The 20,849-nt window shown below is 40.1% G+C and overlaps 1 protein-coding gene across 8 annotated transcripts in view; it reads left to right on the forward strand.

Moving 5' to 3' along the window:
• Positions 1 to 20,849, forward strand: part of rapgef2 (Rap guanine nucleotide exchange factor (GEF) 2) — an 86,488-nt gene that overhangs the window by 14,870 nt on the left and 50,769 nt on the right. For all 8 annotated transcript variants that reach the window (XM_026357364.1, XM_026357365.1, XM_026357370.1 and 5 more), the window contains exons 2-4: positions 7,366 to 7,436; positions 9,598 to 9,654; positions 15,688 to 15,771. In XM_026357364.1, coding sequence (XP_026213149.1) covers positions 7,366 to 7,436; positions 9,598 to 9,654; positions 15,688 to 15,771 — 212 coding nt within the window. The remainder of the gene's footprint in view (positions 1 to 7,365; positions 7,437 to 9,597; positions 9,655 to 15,687; positions 15,772 to 20,849) is intronic.

The raw sequence follows: 20,849 nt of genomic DNA on the forward strand, positions 1-20,849 counted from the left end.
TTTGTAAAACGGGCACTCAGACCTCGACGTTTGGCCAGAACAGCCACAGATAGCAGCATAGCGTCACTTGTCACTGTGTGACCTTGTTGTAGCCCACAAAGCCTCCACCTGCTCTCTCACACAGGCTAATGGATAAAAATACCCTGCAGATCCCACACTCTCTGTCAATAGAAATTCAAGGACAGCTGCTGATTGCCCTGTTAACGCAGGGAATGTACAAACAAAGGCAAAGGGAATACACACATGCACAAACACATATTAACTCAAACTGAGAAGGGCAGTGGATGCACATAGTAGGATTCAGTGGAGCATCATAGTGCTGCCCCTGAGGTGTACGATGCACATTTTGGAGTAAACTGCCATCACTGCTGTTTTGTCTGCTTCATAGGGGCGGTTTCCTCGGTCCCTCTTGGCACACTGACACAGAGATGTTGTGGCGTTAGTGCTGAGCAGACAATATAATGCAATATATTGCCATTAGCAGATAGGCAACATGACCTTCCAACCTTCAGCACTTGCTGCCTGTCTCCCAGTGGCCTGTTTAACTCGTTACACTGCGACAGGCTGTTTATCTGCTAATACAGCAGCTCTGTTCACGTCATTATGCTCCAACCCTTGCTTTAAATTGTTATTCAGCTTCTAATGCTGACATATGCTCCTTATTAGACAGCCAGACATTGATGAGACTGTCATTTTATTCAGAGCAATAGGCAATCTAAAAAATGTTTATAACCATGTTTCTACCTTTAATTGTCTTCAGAGGAAGTGACATTTAGCCAATTTAATAAATGAACCCTAGGGAGCCGAGTGCTTTGATGTGCTCTTATATAAACCTTAGGTCTGTGAAATTCCAAAATAATCATGACAATGCCACCTGCTATTTTATTTTTTGTCCATAAACAAGACATGAAATAGGAATAGGAGTGCTTTGTTGTATTTGCTTGGAAAAGGACCATTAATGAATTGTTATGTTATTTTGAGACTGTTTTGGCTCCAATGTAAATAGAAACTACAAAAGTGACAACTGCAAGTCGTGTCTTCCAGAGATTAAATAATTACTTCATCAATCGTTGGTCAACAGACAACTATTTTAGTTGATTATTCTATGGAATTATTATTCCATCTATGTCTATAACCTATATTATGTCTATGACATTTTCATTGAAAAAATAATTGGCAGTATAATCGATAAAGAAAAGGGTTGTTGGGTGTGGCTCTGGTATCTTCTAAGATTGGTGGTGCCCGTGGATGGATTCCTGGTCTCCATAGTTGACCCAGATGGTTCCTCCACTTGGTATGCTGCTCCTTCCATAGGTCAGCGAGCAGTAGGGGGTAGGAAGCGTAGTCCTCGTGTGTGTGTGTGTGTGTGTGTGTGTGTGTGTGTGTGTGTGTGTGTGTGTGTGTGTGTGTGTGTGTGTGTGACACTGAGACATTATCTAGCTGGTGTCATCTGAGGAATGCAAACCTCAACCTGGCCCGACACACAAGACAGCCCCTTCGCTGTCACGGTAACAGGATCCATGAAGACGGCTGTATCCCTAAATGAGGAGTTGTTGGCACTGACAGACCTTCAAAGAAATGCTCAAGTGTGGGGCTGCACAAGATGTTGAAAGAATGAATCATTAGAGGAATAGAGATATGTCCAGATTACAATAAACCACTTTTTTTTTACTCATTCTGCAGTTCAAAAAGAAACTCTCCTTTCATCGATTAGTATATTTGCATATCATATCCTCATGGTTTGATTCCAACCTTTATATAGTCGATGCAAAGTTCAGAGGTTGAAGGTACAGAAAAAAAAAGCTCGCCCCAGAGTGACAGCAGAACAATTGTTATAAAACTAGGTCATCCTTGTTCCCAAGTCGCTGGGGATTAATTTGTGCTTTTTGCAGCTATTTTCTAAAACAGAACAACAACAAATCCTCCTCGCTCAAAGTGCCGTGATTAGAACGACCATTCCTCCTTTGGCTGCCAGGGATCAGGATCTTAAGCGTCTTAGACGGGGATGGTGTAATGAGCCGACTGGTAGAAAGACACAGCTTGGCTCCTGAATGCAGCTCTTCGCAAACTATACTCTGTAGTACTAGTACTGCAAAACTGCAGTTTGACAGTGATGCTTGATATCATTGTTTTCAGAGTGCTCTGCTTCGTACCTTTTCACTCTCCAACCTGAGAAAGTCCTTCGAACTGAGAAGGATCAAAACGTAGATAGAGGATGTTAAGCTCTGCAGTTTGTCAGATTTCAATCAGGAAAGGCTTGTTCCTCCGACTGTCGCTGTGGACACAAGGAATGATTACAATTTGCTAAATTTGACAATTTGCCAGTGAGAGTTATTTACAAGCTTCCCAGCAGCAGTGGCATCAGTACATATGCATCACAGTGGGCGGCCACCATAGTTCCCCTCCCTCATTCTGACTTTGTCTGCTCCTCTGTTCTTCGTCTTGATAAGAACAGCAGCAGTTGGTAGCCTCTGGCTTCCCATGTCTAGGTTAGACATGGAAGACTGATAGATTTCATGAATTTATAATGAAAGTTACCACTTCTGCAGCCATAACTAAGGCAGCGATTTAAATTTCATTCACCATGTAGTTCTAGACATAGTCCACAAGTCAATTATTGTTTAAATTAATAAGCAACAATTAATTCACTGATTGTTAAAGTTGAAATTGTGAGTGTTTCTCTGTTCTGTGCCATCATAAACATTAAAAATGTCACTTTGATTGCACAGTGTCAATGAATTAATCAAAACAGTAGCCAACCAATTGCGTTTAATCTATAAGGAAGCTAATTTATGAATGCAAGTCTAATCATTTGTCTGTTATAGTTGCGGTCACTGCTGCTGGCGGTTTGGAATAAATTCTTCCAAACTTATTTCTGAAATGAACCAGTGCTCAGCTTTTTTGCTGGTAGACACAATGATTTGATTGCAGTGACATTAGATTTTTTAAGTTTGTTTTAAGTTTTAAGATTTGCATCTTAACCAGACAGAAACAAAACATCTAATTTGGATCTCTAGATAGACAGATTCCCTTGCTGGTGTTTAGATACCATCCAGGCTTGCCTGAACAAATGTGAAGACAGGAGACACAGTCATTGATTTACTCTGCGGGTGACTCTGTGAGGGCAGCACATCACTCCAACAGCCATCACATGTCTGGTTTTATGGCTTTATGAGACTTGAGACTTTATTAAATCATAAACATATCATAACACCATCACCTGCAGTTTGCTACTGTGGTCCTTTGATACACATGAACATGTCAGTCATTGGGATACTGCTCTAACTAAGAATTTAGCATTTTAAATGTCTGTTTTAGGAACAACTGATACCTAATGTTAGTGAACCATGAATGTTGAAAATCTGGTCTTCAGCTTCCCCAGCTGAGACTCTTGTTTATCTCTGCCACAGTGTCCCATTGTTTTTAAAAGGCTGCAGCTCCTTTATTTGATGTTTGTCCTTAGTGGGTGATAGATGCATGGAGAGGTCTGCTATCTACGCTCAGCCAGAGCCAAATGAATAAATGGATTGACCATTTGTGCCTCAGTGAGAAGGGGCCGGATCAGATGAAAAGCTTCCTATCTTGCATGCAGACACTGTGGTGTTAAGTGATAAGAAAAGCAGAGGTGTTCTCATTTCAATGGCCCAGAGCTGTTGAATGAATGAAAGAAACACCGAAATCACATTGTTGATTATGACTGTTTTGTAATTTAGGATTAGCATCTTGTCGTTTTTGTCTAACAATCTGTTAATCTTCTGGCCAATTGAGTTAATCTGCAACTATTGTGATGTTAACTAATGTTACTAGTCACTGTTTTTCACTTTCAATTTGATATCTTTTCATGTGACCTATTTGTTTTCTCTGTAACCTTAAGCCCTTTTCATTTCTCGTAAGGCTCAATTAACATGATGCAGGAACAACACCTCAGTTTCCTTGACCTCTCTTTGCCCACTGAATACTTTGCCGCTCAACAAGCTGGCAACAGGCCTGACACTGCACCCTCTTCCTCTGGGGCCTAACATAATGGGTGGAAAATGGAGGGCGTCTTGGTCAGCGTGTGTGTATTTGGGCTCCAAACAGGGACGACAAGGCCTGCTATTGTTTAATTTGTATCCTGGGGAGGAAATGCCTCTGCTCGTTTGGCAGCATTTCACTGCTGCCATCTGCGTTACAAATAAAGGTGTAAAGCGATGACATGTCGTGCTTTGTCAAGGAAATAACTCGTGAAGTACGCGAAGAGGTTCGACTGACAGTATGTAACTGGTATGCGAGGAACGTCACGAGTAGTGTTGCACTACCGGCTTTGAAGCATCCCGTAGGTTTTATCAAGAACAGCATCTTGGTATGTTTTTCCTTCTGTGGGGGCCACCTGTATTCCTGGAAGGATTAGTTTGGAAAAGGAAGGGGGAGGGTTAGATGGTGTGTTACCGGTGTAGCCTGGGAATTTGAGCTACTGCCCAAAAGCTCAAAAGCCAGCAGTTTTTAAGAAATGAACAAGCTTTATGCAGCACACTCAATGAGCAGAATTTTGGCTGGATGCAGGCTTCATCCGCATGTCCTAGTTTTAGCTATGCACCACTCCTGGTCTGATCTTTTTCCTTCCTGTTTCTCTGGAAGACTTTAGGTCCTGTTTTCAGACAAACATGTGAATGAACATGAAGCAGGACTCACCTAAGAGATGACGTTGAAAGCATGGATCAAACACTCACTCTTTTTGATCTCAGCACTTGGAGGCAAATCAGCTGTCAGGATTATCTAAGTCCAAATTTGAATGTCAGATGGTTTGAAGTAAAGCAAAATAAATAGATCTGTGAAATAGTAAAGATTGCTTTGGAATTGATGCACTTTTCCATGTCCTACAAATTTCATGTATCCTCTCCCCGGACAGTTTGTGGTGATTGTGTTTGGCTTGGTCTAAAAGGCGGCCAGTAAAAGAAAAAAGGCAGCAAATGTAGCGCCCAGGGAATGGAAAAGATGGGGTCCTTTACATTCTTTCCATACAGTCAATCTGAAATATTTGAGACTGAAGCCACAATTGATGGTTTTGCATATTTCTCCTTGTGAGGCTGCTGTTTGAGTGGCGCTGTGCTCTGTTTTATTCACTCTGATGTCACTGTGGTATGGGAAAAAGAAACTTGCAGCACTGCCATCTAGTGACGTCTTTCTGACGGGACTATGGGTTACTTGGTGAAGGAATTCTTTCCTTTATTCAACAACTGACATGTTGACAATCGTGTTTTTATTTTGGTTTTTGTTCAGATTCTGTACCACATACCATATCAAAGCTCGTTTTTTATAGTTTATTAGTGAGATTTACTAAATTGAAGTAAGTTTAAAATCATTATTAGTTGAAGCATTAGACCTGTAATAGTTTAAGACTTCTTGATAGAAGGAATGACTTCACTGGTAAATTACAGGTTTGTAAATCAGGGTCTCTTTGATAAATGTTTTTTTTTTTTTATTAACTGATAATTTATCAATGAATATTTTATTCTATAAAACATAAAAAAGAAGGGGGAAATGTGCCCACCACAGGTTCACAGAGATTATTTATTTGTCTCACTCCAGTGAGAAGATGTTTTACTCTAATAAAAACAAAGAAACTCATACTCATACTATTCATTATTCAAACCAATCATATTAAATACTATACTGTTATTATTATTTTTGTTGTTATTATTTTATTATTTAGTGGTCACTTTTCTATTCAGGTGATTGGTCACAATCTTCTATAAACCTCTCATTAATTTTGTACAATCAGGAGGGATTAGCACTTAGTGGAGACGGTAGTTCCAGTGTCTCCCAGTAGGTGGCAGTAGAGGTCAGAACATGGCCGCTCCTTATCATAGTTTATCACTGACCACAGACACACAGGACGGAACAGAAGGATTTGGTTATGATGGTATCAGTGTCTGATGTAACAAGACAAAATGACTGTCAAGTGACAAGAGTTTCTCTTTTAAAGGATCCAACACGTGGTTGTTTCATAACACTGTCTTATATATAAAGTCAGTTTGTAGTATCACATAGTTTTAATCATTATTTATGTATTTCTTCTCTGTTCAGTGTGGTGGTTTGTTTGTAATCAGAACATTTGAATTCAACTTTACCTAAATACGTAAATATGCAAAACATTTTGAGTTCCTGTTCTTTGTAGTTTGCTTGGGTATTAGGAGGTTGTTTATTTTGTTTATTTAATCCATGGGTCACATCGATCTGGATTTCCTGCATCCTCTGTAGGCTCTATTTGTCCTTTTATTCATTTTTATTAGAAGTTATCTTTAAACCAAATTGTTAAATTTTATATCCAGTTTTACATTTTACACACTTTTTCTATTAACACTATGGAAATTCTGACATTTTTTTCTTCTACTCTCACTCGACCAGCAGACAAAGTGTTATTCTGCTTTTGTGCTCCATACTTCATACAATTTTCAATAAGCTTATGATTGTTACTCTCAGAAACACCACCCAAAGACAGGGTGGCCATTCAGTGGCGGTTTCCTAACACAGTCTCTGTTGTCTCTCCACTCTGCTGTCTCCACATCTACTTCCAGTTGCTGCTTTTAAAGGCATCGCAGTAGTTTTAACCAGCACTGCAACACACAGACACACACATACAGAGGCAGTGCCCCAGTACGTACCATTAGACAGTGGAGTAGCTGTACGGGCAGCCAGCTCGCGAAGAGACCCACTTTGTTTCACCTCTGACTTGGATTCAGGCCAAACAATCCGCGAGTCGCTCTCTGGGTCGGTTGATGAAGTAATTGAATAGGGAGTTTATAGCTGTGCAGTGTATTTCCTTTCTTTTTTCTCTGTGAGGTGCTTTACTGCTTTCTATTGCAGTGTTAACTCACAGAAATCAATGCAGCTCTCTTTGTAAAATGTTTTCTGTTGAATGAGAAGCCGGTTTGTCCTCTGCAGAATGAATGATCAGTATTTTAACAGTCGTCTTCTCATTGGCATGTTAATGTAGTTAAAGTATTCACAAACTGTTGTCTGTACAAGTTGCTGTTTTTGTCTGTTGCTGAGTTGATTAGGTGGTGTACAGTGGTTTTATCAGGGTTTTTTTTTTTTTTATATAAAACTGAAAACAGCTGCCTGTTGTGGCTAGAAAGCGTTAGAGAGTGGTTAGAGTAAAAACAAAACAGCTACTGTAACAGTTATGGGCCATAAAACCAAACCAAGAACTTAAACTTGCAATGGAAGTCCGTGTAACTGAGGGAGACTTGAGATACGAGGGATAATTTTGTGTGTTTGTCACTGACTATTGCATTTCACATTCGTTGTTAATATAAAAGTTTCGATTGTAGCATCTTTACAGCTCTTGAACTAAGCTCCTGTGTTTCTTCCTTTTCACCTCAGGACCTGGAGATCGTCTACTCTTATCTCCACGGGATGGAGGCCTTGTCCAACCTGCGAGAGCATCAGCTTAGGTGAGCGTCTCCACACACTTCACATACTTAATTAGCATAACTTAGAGCTTGAAATTCCAACCTCGTGAATATAAATGCAAATTAAAACACTGACAACTCCTCGGCGTCTGCTCCATAACAGTTATAGTCTAGGGTGGAAAATTAACACAGAGCTGGCAGACAGACGCTGGCGAAATGTCTGGGTTTCTAATCCAGCAGCCACTCTGCCCTCTGAGCACTCGTTTGGCTGGAATAATTTCACTGTCTAAAGATCAGAGGTGACTTAATTTCATTAGGGCTTTTTCAGAAGCCTCTATTGTAATATCAGTACTTAACACATGAGGAAAACGAAACATGCCCTCAGACCAGGTGAAGTTAAAAGGGGAACTCCACTGATTTTACTCATAAATGATTTAGGGGAAGTACTGATGTGTTGACAGACCAACATTATATAAAATTAGTTTTGTGTAGGTGAACAAGCAAGTGAATGTCACCGGCACTTCATTTTTCTGTCACTTTACAGAATTGATATTGTAAATAATCATTAATTGAAGCCCCAATAGGGAAATGGAAAGAAATGGTAATGATTGAAGCTAATGCAGATTTAAAACATAAGGGATGTTTGTACTAAAAATCCTCCAGCTTGTCTAAACTCCTCCACCTAACCTGACGTGTACAGTATTTTTAGTTGTGATTTTGCCTTTTGACACCACACTAGCCTTCCATTCTTCTCTGTCTAGCATAGATTTTCCAAACACTGCATATCAGAAGTCTGTTCCCAGCATGCCTTGTGTGCATACATGTGGATTATACAGGCGAGGGAACAATGTAGCAGTACATGACCCGTGAGCTGGAACATTCCTCAGTGTGACCCCTCAGAGGCTTCCCACCCCACAGTGTCCCCTCTCCCTCCTCCCTGTTCGGATCCTCAGGAATGTCCCTGTGGTCCCGTAGACCAGCAAACCCACTCCTGCCAACGTTGGTTTTCCTAATTAAAAAAAAAAAAACTATCCAGACATCCCACTATGGGACTATGTTATAGTTTTTTTTCTCTATATTTTCATGGGAGGAATGTGTTGTTTCTTCTGTGGTTGTTTTTCACAGTGACATGTTCTTTAGCTCCAGGATTGTTTTTCAGTCCTTGTGCAATGAGGCTACAACATGACAGCCGCCCACAGCTATTTTTGAAGCTTCTTGTGTTTTGATCAGCTACTGTTTACTATAGTTGTCTGACTTTAACGCTGGGGTGCACTTGTCCTTGTATGAATGACTTTTTCTCCACCTTATATGTAGAAGGGAATAAAAGTTTGAATAAAAAAATCACAACAATTATTCGAAAGATATAACCTACTTTGTCCTGAGTATAGCACTAGGTGTAGAATAACCAGAGGTAGCTTTAAATCCTTTGTTGAAAATGATCCATTTTTCAATTAAATGCCCAAATGCCTGCTCTGTGCTGGACAGTATATGTTTATATATAACTGGATACATGACACTAGCTTGGGGACAGAGACATAAATATGCTTGGAGCTGTAAGGTGAGTTGTACAATTGATTTCACGATGCAGTGAATGAATATGAATGGTGAACTCATCACCAGCAAGCAACAAACAATAAAAGAGAAGATGGGTTAAAATAAAGTTACAGATTTAGAAACAAAATAATAAAATATTACTTACATAGTAATGCAAAAAGAAAGATGATTATGAAGGTTACCCCCATATCAAAAGCCAAATTAAAAATATTCTTAGTATTAAAGAAATATATCAAATCTTAGCTGTAAATATTATTTTTTGATGGGGAAAAAACAGCTCTTGTGCATAAGTCAGAACAACCTCTTTCCCCTCTGACGTTATCCTCAACAGACCATAAAACTATCAGACAAGACTCTCGTGCTCTTCTTCTTGATATTGTTTGCTGTTGTTCATGGCTCTGGATGATAACTTTATTATATCTACACTATTTTCACCTTTAATTATCAGCAACAGGTTCAACCTGTGTCTCTCTTTGTGGCTGTTTGACAGTCATTATGGGTTAATGACTAGTTGTAGGCTTGCCAAAAAATAAATGAAACTAAACACCTGGAATTGTAATGGCATGTCTATTGTTGTTATTATAACTATTTACTCATATTGAAATGTTTTCTGACTAAGAGTCTTCACTCCTTCTCTCTTTCTCCGCAGGATAATGTGTGAGACGGTGCGTTATGAGAGACACGAAGCCAATGAAGTGTTATACTAGTAAGTATTGGACTGTATGTAACTCTGTTGTGTGGGTTTTCTTTTTGTTTAAATAGATATGTGGTTACTCCGAGTTATTGATGATCCGGGGGGTTGCCAGCTCCACAAAGCAGAGCAGCCTGGTTGATGAAAATGTCCATAAAGCACAGAATAACCCACCCAGACTGTGCCTTTATATGTGTGTGTACATGTTTTAGTGTACCACTGAAGAAAAGGAAATCCCTTCTAGAAAGAACTAGAACTCAAATTTCACCTTGATTCAATAAGTCACTGAGTCAAAAGCGAAGCAAACTGCAGCTTTAATGGCTCCTAAAAGCGTTTCCTTCAATTGAGATACATCTAGCCAGTAGCTAGTGGAAACTCTTATGCTTCCTCTTTGCTGTGTGTTGTGGAGAGTTAATATGATCAGAGAGCTGTATCGACAGGTTCCAGACAGCTTCTGAGTGTCTCTGGATCCAAGGCTCCCACAACTGCAGTTGAAGAAAACGCATATAGAGTTTGACTGCTGTCACTTGTTGACGTCCTCCTAACACCCATGGTGAGAATCGAGACAGTTAATTAACTCCGTCAGCGTCCTGAGGGGGTAGAGAGGCTGCGTTGTCCCTATTCTTCCTCCTCCCCTGTGCAATGAGCGTGTTGGGGGATGATGTGAAAGAGTCAACACCTAATTACAAGCCCACTTGGTGGTGTGGGAAATGATTAAACAATAGGAATGCAGATTAAGTGGTCACATAATAGACCTAAGTTTCAGTAAGATTGCCTTCTATCTATATAAAAGTGTGTGCGTGTATGCTATAACCTTCTTAGGAAGATTTTAGAATTTTTAGTGGTATAGTTAATAATAAATCTGACATGTTCTAGATAAATTCCTGTAAAAATACATAGAAAAAGTAAGTATGTCATTACTAAGCTGGATAAATTAGACATCTCTCTTTTGGCCTCTGTCCACAGTGGGTGACATGTTTATTCTGCAGCAATGGAGATTTTCTAAGACACTCCTCAAAGTAGATACTTGAGTTTTAGGTCAAATGGTCAAAATACAGCTTATGGGAAAATGACATAAACAGGCACAGTCATGAGGCGGGTGTTAGTAAAGTTGCAAAGCTACAGAGTTACGTCATTAATATGTGTTGACTTCTATTTAGTCATTCAGCTATCATAAAAACGTGACTTGATAGAAGCCTTGTTAAATCCAGTGAACACTTGTACTGTTTATGAGCCCCAGAATAACCTGGTCACTCGGCAGGTCTCATGTAACAAGACTTTTAGTGTTTTCTGACAAAAAGAGGTAGAAATTTTATCTGTGGACAGATCTCTGTATAAAAATAAAAACACTTGCATGCATAAACCTCAAAGTCCGTACGCACAGCTGGCTCATTGTTGACTGAATTTAAGAGACAGAGTATAACTGCCTTTGCTTAATATACCCATGGGCAAAAACTGAGAAACACAGCAGGTTATTTTCTTTTTAGTTTATTGGTTCGTTGAATTTACACTTTTTATGTATTTGTATACAAGCATTTACATGCTCAGATGTATTAACCAAAAGGAAATCAGTCAGCTGCTTCCTGATTAAGAGCTGGGTGTTAAACAGCAGCAGATCAGATTAAGTTTGCAACCCTCTCTCTTGTGAAAATACAAGCTTTGAACTGCCTGTCTTCATTTCCATGTCTGTTTATAACAACAGCTATGATCTGCTGGGGAATGAGGGCTTTAAAAGTCAATGGAGGAATTTAATGTGATAGTATCTCTATTAAGTCGTAAAAATATATGGCTTTTACATTGAGACATCTCTCAGATGGCTGTAATGGGAGTTCATTTCCTTGCAGAGAGCCACCTTCGAATAAAAGATATTTTTAGCAAAGCTATAATGACTTATTTTTTTCAGCAAACTGACACATCAGTGTTAAATGTCAACATTAGTGTGGAGTGTCTTCAACTAAAGAGTAACAACTACTTTATAAAGATGCTATTTAACAACATCTGTCATAAGAGGCACAGGGTTAAAATCAGCAGAGTGACACACACATAGTGACACTCAATATCTCAGGAAAACATCCCATACTGCAAGAAGCTGAACCTCTTAGGATTTACCATCTAGAGATTATAGTGCTAAAGCCCCCCTGAGATGGAGGCTGACCTGGCAGATTTTACAGTGGCCGGTGAAGAGGGTTAATGTGTTCTGCTCGGACCTTTCACCTCCTCCATGTTAGCTCTTTCAACTCGACCCCCAACCTTTTCTTCTAAACTTTGATCAACCATCAGCACTGCACTCAATAGTGTAACTATTTTACTCCATTTACTTGGAGCTCAAAGTCAGTACAACAGATTTTAAAAACCAAAAACACACAAAGCAAACAAAGAAAGAAATGCACATGCTACTTCACACACTTCTTGACTGTCCTGCTGAAATTCTGTTTCACCATCACAGTCAGAGTTGGTGCATCTTCTCTTCACAGTTAAAAAGCCCTGAAACCCCTTCTTGTAAAGATGTAAGAGCTTTTTGAGTTTGCTACTGCATTTTTTAGATATAGATAAAATACCATCTGTGATAACATATCATCAAAACTAAAGAACAGTTTGCTGTTTGTGATACTTTAACAAGCAATGCTCCCGTGCAGCTGTCGGAAAGTTTTGCCCCGCACTGAGCTCCTGTTCCCTGTGACACTGTGAAGCTGATGGCCTTTAGAAACAACATCATAGCCGGGTGGACAAGGAAAGGAATGACCGTAGATATGAACAGCTCATTGCATCTCAGTGATCAGTAAACTGTGCGGGAGGTTTGTCACTGAAGTCAAATCACACATAGGTATCAGATAGAGCTGCTTATTACATTTAAGAAATGTCAGAAGGGATTTTATGTTAATATTTATGTCTGGGAAGAAGGAGCTTTCCCAACATACTACTTTGATATTGCACAAAATCTGTGGTGGTAAGAAATGGTATTCAACTTGTGTAAATCCTTAACATTTAAAGGTCTCCCACTGCTTTACTATAGTTTTTCTTTTGTGTTTGTTATTGACAGTGTGGTGTGAACACTTATTTCATAATGTAACCCACACCATTGTGGCATTGAGAGTCTCTTGATGGTTTCATGGTGAAAGCATCACAACAACTCCAAATGGTCATATTTTTAGTTGAGCTTGTTTATATTGGTCCACTAAATGCCTCTCAGTAGACACACTGCTTTTGTTTTGAAATTCCTGTCATCCCACCTTCCTCTCAGTCTAAACCCTATGCAGCCATATTCAGTCTTCTTTTCTGTTGACATTGGCTTTACTTTCTCATTGTGTAGCGTCCCACAGAACATCCGTATATGCAAAATAATTATTGGAACTGCAAAATTTTCCCTCTAAGTGTCTTTTTTTCTTCTGACCTTGTTAAAATTCATCCTAGAAAAGTGTAATAAAAATGTATGTTTACCAGCAGTTCTGCTAACAATAGGAAAAATCAAGCCGTATGTGGATCTCCAGACCCAACATTAGGGTATTTCTTGATCAGAATTCCTCAGAAGAGCACAGATCACTGTTAAAAGTGAAAATTAGTTAACTTAATACCTGAGTCTGCTGAACGCTTCTCCTGACAATCTAAAGAGGTGATTTCTTTATTGAAATAAAACTTGTTTTTATGGTAAGTGTCAAACCTGATTTCATGAAAGGTCTTGATGCTATAATCATCCTTCCCCTGCCATTTTACCCCCTTCCACCACTGCCACAGAGCTCCAATAACCCAATTCCCCACTGTTGAAAGGCTTCCTGGGGGGGTTTTGGTGGATGATGTTTAGTGTTTGACGATCACTTCTGTACGCGTGACCCAGTTCAGTCAAGCTGTCGAGTCTCCTATCTCCTACTTCTTTGGTGTTTGGTGTATCTTCTCTTCTTCCTCCTCCTCCTCCTCCTCCTCTGCTGAGGTTCTTCCCTTTGCTGGTGCATCTGCATGCCAGCAATTAATAATTGAGCATTTCCTTCGTGCCGTATCTGAATGCAAAGAAGAGGTACAAAAAGATGCAAGAAGTGTGGAGGGAGGCGGATGGAGATTAATAGAGGAAAATGGCAAAAGAAAAGAGATGTTGGAAGGAGCCATGGAGGTTCTACAGTGTGTCAGTAGGGTGTGCTGTCTACAGCCTCATTAGTTCTGCAAGGAAGGTCTGAAGAGGACAAGAAAATAGGGGTGAGACTTTGTTCTCTGTGATTAAACAAAAAAACTCAGTCAGCACAGTGATGCTGCCTGTGAATAATTGTGTCTGTGCGGATTCGAGTGCATAATAAGTGCACCCATCCTTTACCTTCCTGTAAGCAAAAACCAGTCCCACCTTGCTGATGTCTGACAAGTCATTGATTTTCTTTTTCGTTCCCTCTGTGGTGTCAGTGAAAAGTCCCACCAGATCAGGTGAATATGTGCAGCACAGCTGCTGCCTTATTAACACCAGAACACCTTTAAATACAAAACGTGATATTGTGAGGTGACAAAGCACAGCATTTTGAACAGACAGGACACATGGAGACTTCAGGGAGAGAAATGTTTGACCTCCTCATTCTGTTCATTGGTAGCAAATATGATTATACTGTAGGTTTATATTCACTCTACAGAGTTCTTGGTTAAAAGCAAATAGGTGTATATTGAACTATTCTTTCAAAGAATTTGAGAATATTATCTTTATTTTTAGAAAATCCATGAGTATTTTATAAATTTAGTTGAAAAAATTACAAAAGTAAAGTGAGTAAACCTAGAACACGTAGCCTGTTGTGTTTGAAAATAGTCAGGCAGCTAAAATAAGCCATCAAGGCTCCACACTGAGATTCAGAATAATCATAATTGCCTCTATGCAGCCACAGTTGTTCACAATCACAGGAGCAAAAAGCGAAAGTATTGGTTTACTGGTGCCTATTTTTGTCCACTGTTGCAGAAATGTGAGTGTTCATGTCAAACTCCCATAGAGACAGGTGGTATCAGTGTTACGTTTCATTAGAATACTTCCTTCTCTGGTCTTCTTCTTCCTTTTTACTGTAAAACCAGCTCTTAGGTGGCATGTTTGACTGAAAAAAGGGCCACTAGACAACTTTGATTAATTCAAAATTGCAATTAATTGATTAACATTATCTAACTTCCCTGAAAAATGGGAAGGAAGAATCTCATGTGTATCAAAATCCAGGTTAATATGAGACTCAGTACTAATGATCTGCTATAAACCATGTTGGTACAACAGCAGTACGCAGTGATTGCATATGTTGTGTTGTGTCCTCGGAGCCCTCTCACTGGCTCCATATAAATGAAAGCAAGCATTAACTTTTTTTCTATCCATCTCCATAGCGTTTGTTTACATCCACGCAAGGTTAACACACACAGCCTCTTTGATAATCCTGCATTCACTGAGATTCAGTGTATCTCAGTCTTGCGAGATTATCTCTTTGCAATCCCTCTGGTGCCTGTAGGAGCCCACAGATAAATGAAATGAGCGAGGCAACAAAACTGATGAATTTTAAAAACTGTGTTATCCTCTAAAAACCACCAGCATGCCAGTTCTCATTTAACATCTGAATTTTATGTGTAATGAGCTGTTTATCTTTAGACAAATTCTCCTCAGTGAGAAACTTTGATGTTACTGAAGGAGGCCTGTGGTTCACTAGTGATGGCATGTAATTCTTAAAACCGGAAAAAGTGTCTCTAATTTAAAAGGTGCCTATTAAGTGTGGCGGTGGAGCTTATGTGTGCCTATTTGTGTGTTTGTTTACCGCTCATGTTGTACAAACCTGACAGCCAGCTGCGTCATTCAGAGGTCAGTCTGAGTTTACTTCGTCTGCGATGCCCAATTTCCTCGTCTGTGTGATTCTGCAGGGCCATGGGTGTGGGTGGATGAAAGATGACTCCTCAGTTCATTCATAGTTCTCTCTCTCCCCAGCAATCTGTATTTTGCAAAGCGAGGAGTCCATAACTATGCAGTATTGACATTAAAGAGTGTAGCTCTGCCACAGACTTTGATTTGTCATGTGTTGTGTTAATAATATAATTGTTTTTTATCTTTTTGTCTTCCAGCCCTGATGACATTGGAAGTTGCTGGTACATCCTGTTGTCCGGCTCCGTCTTCATTAAGGAGTCCATGTTCCTGCCCAGAAGCAGGTAAGATCATTGCCGGGCCCTTTTGAATCTGAATGCTGTTTGAAGGTTGATCTTGGCACTAACATATGAGCAGCTTCTTTCTTTCTTTCTTTCAAAGCCTCTTTAAAAACATTCACAAGCGAAGATGAAAAACAAATCCTGGACTGGCAAGAAAGCACAAACTTTAATTCATTCTTTCTCAAAAAAAAATCTTTCCCTTCTTATCAGCTTGTTCTTATCCAGTGGAGTAAACACGGTAGTGATTCCTCTGACCAAAACTTTTTAAACATTGTTTGCAGTTGCAAAGCACGTACTTGATTGTTTAATTTCCCGAAAGGAAAACTTTTTAACTGATCGACCTTCCCCTGACACGTCTATAATGAAAAAGAGGAAGTAAAGGAAGTGGAAGTGCAACACATCCAGTTGGTAAAACAGAATGGGCAGTGTTTTTAAACCACAGAATGGTGTCATTTAGCCTGACAGTCCAATACAGTAGTTTCCCCTGTACCCTTCCAAATAATAAAGTTTCTGCTAAATTCCCATAAGATTTACCAGAATTTCCAACACATTATCACTATACATGGAAGACATTAGCATAAGTGGTGATATTTAGAGGAATGTGCCACTATTAACAACCCCCAGCTACTTTAATTTGTAAGTGTACATTTACAGCAACATTAAAGCAAAGTAGAACCAGTTTATCTTGTTGTTCTCCTCCACTGTGGTTGTGAGATTCAATTTCACTAAATATTTCATGACTTACGCAAAATTTGAAAGACTTTATCTGGTTGTGTAGGGTTGTACCAAAGGACAAATATTTGAGTATTTGAAGAAAGAAAAGCAGAAGAGAGTGTGTTTATCATCAAAGTATGGGGAATAATTCATCTTTGTCTCCTTCAGAGGATTTAAGATTCAGATCCCCCCCTCCATCTCTCAGCCATCAGCTCACAGCAGTGGTCACCACCTCTGAAGCCAAGATCCAAATGTTAAAAAGCTGCGATTTCACAAGTGGCTCTGTTACATCAACCATCACCGTGGGCGTCTTGAAAACAATGATCTTTTCATCCATTAGGTTTGCATAACACACCTACGGACACTCAGAGCTCGGGGGGTTGTCACTTTAGCCTGTGGAGCAGAGTGGTCCCAGCAGTACAGTGGGGGGTCGGCAGTGGTCATTCTCTGGATTCACGCGAATGTGGGAGGCATTTAAAATGGAAAGGCTTGATCGGACATGTGCCAAAAAGCAGCACCTCTTAAAAGTAACCTCAACAGTTTGGCCAAGGTGAAAGTGTGTGTGGGTTGCCGGGCTGGGATTTGCAGGTATTGGCAGATTAATGTTAATGCCTGAACGTAATGACTGGGGGGGAACAGGGCTCTGAAAATGTTTACTAAGCATGTGTTGCACAGAAGCCTGGGTAGGGATCCACACTCAGCATGAGCCTGTGCAGCATTCATAATTGGCTCACTTTGTTCCAGAGTGATGCCAACAGCATTGCAAAAGACGGTTGCGTTTGTGACAACTGCACTAAATTAGGAGCAGTCTCAATCTAAATCACTCAAATCACAAAATAAAGGCGACGATTTGTTTTGGTGACAGACAGCTAAATTAATCAACTCAAACTGACAGCGATTGCACAGGGACCTCACATCACACAGTACATGCTGTCTGCTCATGGAGACATGCATTTAACAATCAGTGTGTGTCCTCCAGTTGTAAACTGTAATGAAAAGGAACCTTAATCCTGACACAGTTGTTCTGTTACTGTTAGCATCTGTCACTTTGTGTTTTCTCTCATATGTTATTTTGGCTGTGTGATAGATAATGTTGTCCATTAGATGAATTCTGCTTTCTGTGAGCCCTCTATTACAGTGTTAGCCTCCACCACAGCCATTGGTTTATGTCTGCATTATGAAAACATGGGTGGAGTGAAGCAAGAACTGTTTGAAGCACAGCAGCTACAATGAGGGGACATTTTTTTTTAATATGACGCAGTCAAAGTGACACGTTGTAATTCAAACCTTTAAGTATGTCTGTATCCTGAAACTCATTCAGTTCTTGAATGATTGTAAATTTTCAAATCGGTAATGAAAAGGGGAAGAATAAAACTTCCGACTGTGGTGCTGTATGAATGCATACCCAGTACCAATTCTTCAGAAATGCGTTATTATCAGTAAATAGTCATGACACTATCTAACAAGAGCATTCATTCAGATATGTTTGCACTGTGCTAGTGAATTTCCAAATTTATAGCAATATACAGTATGTTGTTAGTGTTTTCTTCCCTTAAATATGTTTCAGTCTGTCATGAAAGTATTTTTCAGTGGCTACAGCGACAAAGAAGCTGCATTCGTCTACAAATACGAGCAATGATGAGAGCAATATGGCTCTGAGGGGAAATTGGTTGTGACATGAGGAACTGAATGGAGTCCAACGGGACTTCCTGAAGCTTTTAAAGATGTGGTGGAATTGGGTTTCAGACAGGCCCTGCCCAGAAATGGCTGTTCACATCTCCACTGGCAGCAAGGTTAAAAACCTGATATGCCTCCTTCATTCTCGCTACGCTCCCTTCCCCTCTCTTGTAGCTGTAGTGAGACGACTGCTGTCTGGACCGTACTGCCAGTCATTCACAGATAGGTGGTTTATGGTTACCCAAAACCACTTCTTTTAACTGAATCAGTGACCAGAATTCAAGCTAGATGAGGAAGTTCTGACTCATCATATTTGTTGGTGTTAACTTTTGGGAAAAAAGGTCAGTAGAGATCAAAACATTTCTCAGAGTCAGCGTAAGAGTGGGCAGACCCAACCTGTGACTGTTGTTGACAACTACTACAGTCATAATTTGTTGTATTATTACACTCATGTCCTTTAAGTATTGCTCATGTACTGTACGTTCTGTGCTGGCTGATTGACGTGATACAAGTTCTCCACATTTCTCTCTGAAGTTAACTTCGTCATTCCTGTGGAGTTAATTTGACATTGTTTTAGCATGTTTATAAAAGGGTACCAGTACTGGGTACATTACAAACTGACAAATAGTTTTTTTTAGAGCAACGGCTCATTTAAAAATAACTTTACTGGTTGTTGCCAGCAGTGATTCGCATGAGTGAATCAATTTAATGGGTTAATTGAAATTAAAGGGGAAGTCCCCTCACACAGCAAGCTCAGTTTCTTAGACATAAGTCGTCCTACTCAAAACGTCTCTGATGTTATCAGTGTTGGCTTAGAGATTCAGTCCAACAACGCAATACATTATATGAACAGCGAGATTCAATTTAGTTTGGAGCCTGAGTCCTAACAGATACAGTTCTGCAAACCTCAGCCACTAATTTACTTACTGATCACTGGTCCTTTTAAAAGTCTTCCACCCTCTTATCAAAACTATATCAACGCTTAATGCTTTTTGTTCATAGCAAAATACAACAGTTCTAATTAAACTAAGGGGAACAATACATTTTCTGAAAATTCTAAGTGTGACCCTCCCAAGTAATCTTTGTTCACAAAGCAAAAGGTTGTCGAAATGGTTACTAATGGTTATTATGGCTTTAGTTTAAATTTCAAACAGAATGCATGTGACTCAATTTGGTCAACTCATGATTTAAAGATATAAAACTTAAATCCATGATTATTGACTCTTGTCGGTGGGTGAGTTTGCCTAAAAGCGTTTTGCTTCCATAGCACAAAATTGATTGCTGCATTAAAACATGCTAAACTGCATGGAAGACAAACAAAGCAATCAAAAGGGGAATTTAAATCTTGTGAAATTTCATTGTTAAGAATTCATGATTAACTTCTACAGAAATGGGAGGACAGAAGCCTTCCACAGCAGTCCTCCCTAACGCGGACACGCACATACACACAAACACAGCCTCCACCCTCTCGCTCACTAGTAACTCGCTAGCAGGAAGTGAGTCGCACACTGGAATGCAGCCTTCAGTCAATGCACCATATTACAGAGAGAGAGAGAGAGAGAGAGGGAGGAAGGGGGCAGAGCCATTGGATAGAGGCTTATTCACACACACACAGGTCCAGAGCTGCACACTCCCATTCTCATACACTTTGAGAGAAGCACTGGAGGACGATATGCTGCAGTCACAAAACAGTCGTGGGATTTTTTACATGCTTGTTGGACTTACTCTGGACTAACAGCAGGGGGATATTTTCGAAGGAGGGATCCTCTTGTCTTACCAGGTGGCGGTGTCACTCTGGGAGCAGTTGTCACAGTGAGTGTTCAGGCTACAGCCGCACTTCGTTCCTGTACGGGGCTCGTTAAAGCTCTGCCTAGAAACTCCAGCGTTTTTTGGTTGTAATTCAAAAATCTGACTTTCCTCCAAACTGGTAGCTGGTTGCTGTAAAACCTTCAACTCTGGAATGTGAAGCATGACTTTGATCTTTTTTTGGATTTGTCAGTGTGCAGAGTGTGCTGCCAGTAAAAGGGGTGTGTGCTCTTTAGTGTCTGGGGGTTAAACATGACTTTTGGCAACTTTGAAACCCAAACAAAGATGGATCTCCCGCTGTGGAGAGAACGCGTTAGATATGGATGATTCATTGTTACATCTTGGAAAAGTTTTGAGCAGGTGGCTTACTCCTTCCCGATCTAATCTCTATTTTGGTGCCCTTTCTCTTTGCCGTTAAAATGTCAGTGAAGTTGTATTTTGGGAAGCAAAAGTCACGAGTCAATTACACGTTGTCGGCCATGGTGTCATCTTCTATTTAAGAGGTGTCAGGGTTCAGAGTATGTGTGGAGCAGCCACAGTTTCTCTAAGGAATTCTGTTTATGTTTGCAAGGTGCAATGTGGTTGGTCAGCTGCAGCTCTGAAGGGAAAGGGACTCTTCAAGCCTGTTTTAATTTACCTAATCAGTCATGACCAGGTCTACAGTCTTGCATAACCAGGGAGTTTAATCTTTGTCCTTCTCAAGGGTCTGGTGGCTTACAAAAGCTGGTGTGCCCTGTGAGCACTTACTCAGTTAAACAGCTTAACAGAGTGAGGAGACCCCCCACTCCTCAGCACTCCTCTGACTTCACCCTCCTGCTCAGACATGGCTTACGGATTGCACTGGTTCAGTCAGATGGCTGGATGGATCTGAGGCTTTGGTGGTG

The sequence above is a fragment of the Anabas testudineus genome, chromosome 10, assembly GCF_900324465.2.
Source record: "Anabas testudineus chromosome 10, fAnaTes1.2, whole genome shotgun sequence".
NCBI classification, from domain to species: domain Eukaryota; kingdom Metazoa; phylum Chordata; class Actinopteri; order Anabantiformes; family Anabantidae; genus Anabas; species Anabas testudineus.